The following is a 7,251-nucleotide window of genomic DNA, read 5'->3' on the forward strand; positions in this document are numbered from 1 at the left end:
ACACACACACACACACACACACACACACACAGGAGTCAGTACCTCTGAATCTATTGATACATACATACTAAGGTATGGAGATACTGTACATGGGATGAGATCATCACAGCCAGACGACTCACTGCTCTTCTTATTTATGATGTCCTATTTAGACACACGCACACACACACACACGCACACGCATGCACACACGCGCACACACGCACACACACGTACCGGCCAGGTGAGTCTCCGTTCTCGTCAAACAGGATGCCCTCTCCAGACACGCCTGTGAAGTTGGTCTTCATCAGGAAGTCCAGCAGTGTGGCACCATCTATAGGTCGCATGGCATCACATAGCCCCTGGACCACCATCATCATCATCATCATCATCACCATCATCATTATCATCATCATCATTATCACCATCTTCATCACCATCATCATCTCCACCATCATCATCACCATCATCTCCACCATCACCATCATCATCATCACCATCATCTCCACCATCATCACCATCACCATCATCACCATCATCATCATCATCTCCACCATCATCATCACCATCACCATCATCTCCACCATCATCATCATCATCACCATCATCATCTCCATCATCATCACCATCATCTCCAACATCATCATCATCACCATCATCTCCACCATCATCACCATCATCACCATCATCATCATCACCATCATCCTCATCATCATCCTCATCATCATCATCTCAATAACAATATGAACAATCCCAACTATAATCAACTATAATAGTGACAGTAGATTGTTGTTAGTACAGCCAAGTCCAGTACCACCCACCTGGTAGCCTGGGCAGAGTGAGCGCTGCATGTTATGGAGCCCATAGGCCATGGAGTAGATGGCATTGATCACAAAGCCCATCTTAGTGTCCTGGGCATACTGCTGTCGCAATGACTCCCGCTCTGGGAGGGAACCAGAGAGGAGAAAGACAAAAAAAGAGAGGATGGGAAGATGGATGAAGGGGAGAGATGGAGACAGATGGAGAGGGATAAGGATGGAGGGAGGGAGGGAGGGAGACGGAGAGAGAGGGATAAGGATGGAGGGATGGAGGGGGAAGATGGTGGGAGAGGGAGGGGATAAGGAGGGAGGGGAAATGGAGGGAGAGGGATAAGGAGGGAGGGAGGGGAGATAGAGGGATAAGGATGGAGGGAGGGAGAGGGATAAGGATGGAGGGAGGGGATGGAGGGAGAGGGATAAGGATGGAGGGAGGGGATGGAGGGTGAGGGATAAGGATAAGGATGGAGGGAGAGGGATAAGGATGGAGGGAGGGAGGGGATGGAGAGAGAGGGATAAGGACGTAGGGGAGGGAGGGATGGGATGGAGGGAGGGAGAGGGATGGATGGGATGGAGAGAGGGGATAAGGATGGAGGGAGAGGGATAAGGATGGAGGGAGGGAGGGAGGGAGGGAGGGAGGGAGGGAGGGAGGGAGGGAGGGAGGGAGGGAGGGAGGGAGGGAGGGAGGAGGGAGGGAGGGAGGGAGGGAGGGAGGGAGGGAGGGAGGGAGGGAGGGAGGGAGAGGGATAAGGAGGGAGGGAGGGGAGATAGAGGGATAAGGATGGATGGAGGGAGGGAGAGAGGGGATGGAGGGGGGAGGGAGAGGGATAAGGATGGATGGAGGGGATGGAGGGATGGAGGGAGGGAGGGAGATAAGGATGAGGGAGGGGATGGAGGGTGAGGGATAATGATAAGGATGGAGGGAGGGAGGGGATAAGGAGGGAGAAGGATAAGGATGGAGGGAGGGAGGGAGATAAGGAGAGGGAGAGGGATAAGGATGGAGGGAGGGAGGGATAAGGAGGGAGAGGGATAAGGATGGAGGGAGGGAGGGGATAAGGAGGGAGAGGGATAAGGATGGAGGGAGGGATAAGGAGGGAGAGGGATAAGGATGGAGGGAGGGAGAAAAAAGAGACCAATTAGAACAACCTGTATCTAACAACCTGTTTTGCCTTCATGAAACTCAACCTGCTTTATGAACTTCAAACACCCTCTCTTCCCTCTCTTCCCTCTGTACTCGTCTCCTCCCACACCTCTCCTCTCTAGCCGTGGTTACACCTTGCATTAACATGTGGTTGTCGTCATCCGATCAAGATGACCCGAGATTTGTCTCGGATAATCATCCGCACAACTGGACAATTTTTGTGTTTTGGGAACATATCTTTTGTGATGTCCCCAAAATGTTCTCACCAGACTGTTCCCACAAGCTAAGGAAACATTCTGGGAAACTTTTAAAGTACAGACAAAACATAAAAATAGATCTTAATTCAACTGGCCGGTTGGATTTTGTCCGGATTTGTTTACACTTCCAGAATGTCCATATAAGATGCATCATCGACTACCTCTAGAGGAGGTCAGGAGGATCTCATCACAGTCTTTTTATTGTCTATACCTGAGAGAGGGGGAGAGAGAGAGGAGAGAGAGGAGAGAGAGGAGAGGGAGGAGAGGGAGAGGAGAGAGAGGAGAGGGAGAGGGGGAGAGAGAGAGGAGAGGGAGAGGAGAGAGAGGAGAGGGAGAGGGGGAGAGAGAGATAGAGGAGAGAGAGGAGAGGGATAGGAGAGGGAGAGGAGAGAGAGGAGAGGGAGAGGGGGAGAGAAGAGAGAGAGGAGAGGGAGAGGAGAGGGAGAGGAGAGAGAGGAGAGGGAGAGGGGGAGAGAGAGAGGAGAGAGAGGAGAGGGGGAGAGAGAGAGAGAGAGAGAGAGAGAGAAAGAGAGAGAGAGAGATGAGAGAGGTGGAGAGAGAGAGAGAGAGAGAGAGAGAGAGAGAGAGAGAGAGAGAGAGAGAAAGGGAGAGGAGAGAGAAAGAGGGGGAGAGAGAGAGAAAGGGAAAGAGAGAGAGAGAACGAGCACATGGCCTACAGCAGAGCCTGGACCTGCTACAGCAGTACTGCCAGACCTGGGCTCTGGCAGTGAACCCCAAAAATACTAAAATAATGATTTTCCAGAGAAGATCCAGATCTCAGGGAATTAGACCAAAGTTCTCAATTGGTACAAAACATATTTACATTTACATTTAAGTCATTTAGCAGACGCTCTTATCCAGAGCGACTTACAAAATGGTGCATTCACCTTATGATATCCAGTGGAACAACCACTTTACAATAGTGCATCTAAATCTTTTAAGGGGGGGGGGTTAGAAGGATTACTTTATCCTATCCTAGGTATTCCTTAAAGAGGTGGGGTTTCAGGTGTCTCCGGAAGGTGGTGATTGACTCCGCTGTCCTGGCGTCGTGAGGGAGCTTGTTCCACCATTGGGGTGCCAGAGCAGCGAACAGTTTTGACTGGGCTGAGTGGGAACTGTGCTTCCTCAGAGGTAGGGGGGCCAGCAGGCCAGTGGTGGATGAACGCAGTGCCCTTGTTTGGGTGTAGGGCCTGATCAGAGCCTGAAGGTATGGAGGTGCCGTTCCCTTCACAGCTCCGTAGGCAATCACCATGGTCTTGTAGCGGATGCGAGCTTCAACTGGAAGCCAGTGGAGAGAGCGGAGGAGCGGGGTGACGTGAGAGAACTTGGGAAGGTTGAACACCAGACGGGCTGCGGCGTTCTGGATGAGTTGTAGGGGTTTAATGGCACAGGCAGGGAGCCCAGCCAACAGCGAGTTGCAGTAATCCAGACGGGAGATGACAAGTGCCTGGATTAGGACCTGCGCCGCTTCCTGTGTGAGGCAGGGTCGTACTCTGCGAATGTTGTAGAGCATGAACCTACAGGATCGGGTCACCGCATTGATGTTAGTGGAGAACGACAGGGTGTTGTCCAGGATCACGCCAAGGTTCTTAGCACTCTGGGAGGAGGACACAAGGGAGTTGTCAACCGTGATGGCGAGATCATGGAACGGGCAGTCCTTCCCCGGGAGGAAGAGCAGCTCCGTCTTGCCGAGGTTCAGCTTGAGCTGGTGATCCGTCATCCACACTGATATGTCTGACAGACATGCAGAGATGCGATTCGCCGCCTGGTTATCAGAAGGGGGAAAGGAGAAGATTAATTGTGTGTCGTCTGCATAGCAATGATAGGAGAGACCATGTGAGGATATGACAGAGCCAAGTGACTTGGTGTATAGCGAGAATAGGAGAGGGCCTAGAACAGAGCCCTGGGGGACACCAGTGCTGAGAGCGCATGGTGCGGAGACAGATTCTCGCCACGCCACCTGGTAGGAGCGACCTGTCAGGTAGGACGCAATCCAAGCGTGGGCCGCGCCGGAGATGCCCAACTCGGAGAGGGTGGAGAGGAGGATCTGATGGTTCACAGTATCAAAGGCAGCAGATAGGTCTAGAAGGATGAGAGCAGAGGAGAGAGAGTTAGCTTTAGCAGTGCGGAGAGCCTCCGTGACACAGAGAAGAGCAGTCTCAGTTGAATGCCCAGTCTTGAAACCTGACTGATTAGGATCAAGAAGGTCATTCTGAGAGAGATAGCAGGAGAGCTGGCCAAGGACGGCACGTTCAAGAGTTTTGGAGAGAAAAGAAAGAAGGGATACTGGTCTGTAGTTGTTGACATCGGAGGGATCGAGTGTAGGTTTTTTCAGAAGGGGTGCAACTCTCGCTCTCTTGAAGACGGAAGGGACGTAGCCAGCGGTCAAGGATGAGTTGATGAGCGCGGTGAGGAAGGGGAGAAGGTCTCCGGAAATGGTCTGGAGAAGAGAGGAGGGGATAGGGTCAAGTGGGCAGGTTGTTGGGCGGCCGGCCGTCACAAGACGCGAGATTTCATCTGGAGAGAGAGGGGAGAAAGAGGTCAAAGCACAGGGTAGGGCAGTGTGAGCAGGACCAGCGGTGTCGTTTGACTTAGCAAACGAGGATCGGATATCGTCAACCTTCTTTTCAAAATGGTTGACGAAGTCATCCGCAGAGAGGGAGGAGGGGGGGAGGGGGAGGAGGATTCAGGAGGGAGGAGAAGGTAGCAAAGAGCTTCCTAGGGTTAGAGGCAGATGCTTGGAATTTAGAGTGGTAGAAAGTGGCTTTAGCAGCAGAGACAGAAGAGGAGAATGTAGAGAGGAGTGAGTGAAAGGATGCCAGGTCCGCAGGGGAGGCGAGTTTTCCTCCATTTCCGCTCGGCTGCCCGGAGCCTTGTTCTGTGAGCTCGTAGTGAGTCGTCGAGCCACGGAGCAGGAGGGGGGGACCGAGCCGGCCTGGAGGATAGGGGACAGAGAAAATCAAAGGATGCAGAAAGGGAGGAGAGGAGGGTTGAGGAGGCAGAATCAGGAGATAGGTTGGAGAAGGTTTGAGCAGAGGGAAGAGATGATAGGATGGAAGAGGAGAGAGTAGCGGGAGAGAGAGAGCGAAGGTTGGGACGACGCAATACCATCCGAGTAGGGGCAGAGTGAGAAGTGTTGGATGAGAGCAAGAGGGAAAAGGATACAAGGTAGTGGTCGGAGATTTGGAAGGGAGTTGCAATGAGATTAGTGGAAGAACAGCATCTAGTAAAGATGAGGTCAAGCGTATTGCCTGCCTTGTGAGTAGGGGGGAAGGTGAGAGGGTGAGGTCAAAAGAGGAGAGGAGTGGAAAGAAGGAGGCAGAGAGGAATGAGTCAAAGGTAGACGTGGGGAGGTTAAAGTCACCCAGAACTGTGAGAGGTGAGCCATCCTCAGGAAAGGAACTTATCAAGGCGTCAAGCTCATTGATGAACTCTCCAAGGGAACCTGGAGGGCGATAAATGATAAGGATGTTAAGCTTGAAAGGGCTGGTAACTGTGACAGCATGGAATTCAAATGAGGAGATAGACAGATGGGTCAGGGGAGAAAGAGAGAATGTCCACTTGGGAGAGATGAGGATTCCAGTGCCACCACCCCGCTGGCTCGATGCTCTAGGGGTATGCGAGAACACGTGGGCAGACGAAGAGAGAGCAGTAGGAGTAGCAGTGTTATCTGTGGTAATCCATGTTTCCGTCAGCGCCAGGAAGTCTAGGGACTGGAGGGTAGCATAGGCTGAGATGAACTCAGCCTTGTTGGCTGCAGACCGGCAGTTCCAGAGGCTGCCGGAGACCTGGAACTCCACGTGGGTCGTGCGCGCTGGGACCACCAGGTTAGAGTGGCAGCGGCCACGCGGTGTGAAGCGTTTGTATGGCCTGTGCAGAGAGGAGAGAACAGGGATAGACAGACACATAGTTGACAAGCTACAGAAGTGTTGTTTCTTGTATTATTGTCTCCTGTGTCTTTAGAGAACTGTTTCACTTTGATATCCTTTTTCTTCTGTCCTGATTTTCTCTTTCTTTTCTTCTGTTAACTAGATATTCTTTGTTGTTCTTCGTTAGCTAGCTAGCTTCTTCCAAAAGAGTCCCTAGCAACTGCTTAGCAACTGGTAAACAATTCAGCTTGCTAAGATAACTACAATTTTATGAAAAATAGTTATTTTTCAAAACGCCTATCTTCTTTGTTTGTTGCTTGTTTTTTCTCCTATTCAGTCTTGCAGTTTTCTTTTGCTTTTTTCCGATGTACTTCACTCTAAAAACCATGTAAATTTCAATATTTGTAGGAGCTCATTTTTCAGCTGCTGCTGCTCAAATTGGAGTTCCGGAACATACTCATACATATAGAGTACTGCACACACTACAATTACTTAGGTTTAAAAATAAACTCAACTGGGCACCTTAATGAGGCAGTGAATGAACTGAGAGAGAAAGCACGCAGGGCATTCTACGACATTAAAAAGCTCATTCAAATTGAAATACCTATTAAAATTTGGCTAAAACTAATTGAATATGTCATTGAACCAATTGCACTTTATGGCAGTGAGGTGTGGGGTCCACTTGCAAAACAAGATTTCACCAAATGGGACAAACACCCCATTGTGTTTGTAAGATTCTGTAAGATTCTCCTACATGTCCAGAGGAAAACTACAAACAATGCACACAGGGCAGAATTAGGCCAATATCCACTAATAATTAAAACTCAAAAAAGAGCAATTAAGTTTTGGAAACATCTAAAATACAGTGACCCTCTCTCATATCATTACCAAGCCCTGCAATGCCAAGAGCTGAGCAAAGAAAAGAGTCCCCTCATCCAGCTGGTCCTGGGGCTGAGTTCACAAACCTGTTCTACTAACACACTGAAGCCTGTCATGACGTTGGCCTCTTTGAGTACAGGGAGGACAGTTGACCCCCTCCCCCTTGCACCATCCCCCAACCTACCTTCCCCCACCCAGTCCCTGTGTGAAGGAGTGGTAAAATTCCAGAGAAGAGTCTCTGGCCACATGGCCCATAGAGAGACACAGGAAATTCTTCCAACTCACAGAATTGGGGAGCCAAGCGACATTTG

The 7,251-nt window shown here is 50.6% G+C and overlaps 1 protein-coding gene across 2 annotated transcripts in view; it reads right to left on the reverse strand.

Moving 5' to 3' along the window:
* Positions 1-7,251, reverse strand: part of LOC106581415 (metabotropic glutamate receptor 5) — a 216,895-nt gene that overhangs the window by 80,268 nt on the left and 129,376 nt on the right. For both annotated transcript variants that reach the window (XM_014163472.2, XM_045704000.1), the window contains exons 8-9: positions 801-922; positions 217-341 (exon numbers count right to left, since the gene is read on the reverse strand). In XM_014163472.2, coding sequence (XP_014018947.2) covers positions 217-341; positions 801-922 — 247 coding nt within the window. The remainder of the gene's footprint in view (positions 1-216; positions 342-800; positions 923-7,251) is intronic.

This window comes from Salmo salar, chromosome ssa20 (genome assembly GCF_905237065.1).
Source record: "Salmo salar chromosome ssa20, Ssal_v3.1, whole genome shotgun sequence".
Lineage (NCBI taxonomy): Eukaryota > Metazoa > Chordata > Actinopteri > Salmoniformes > Salmonidae > Salmo > Salmo salar.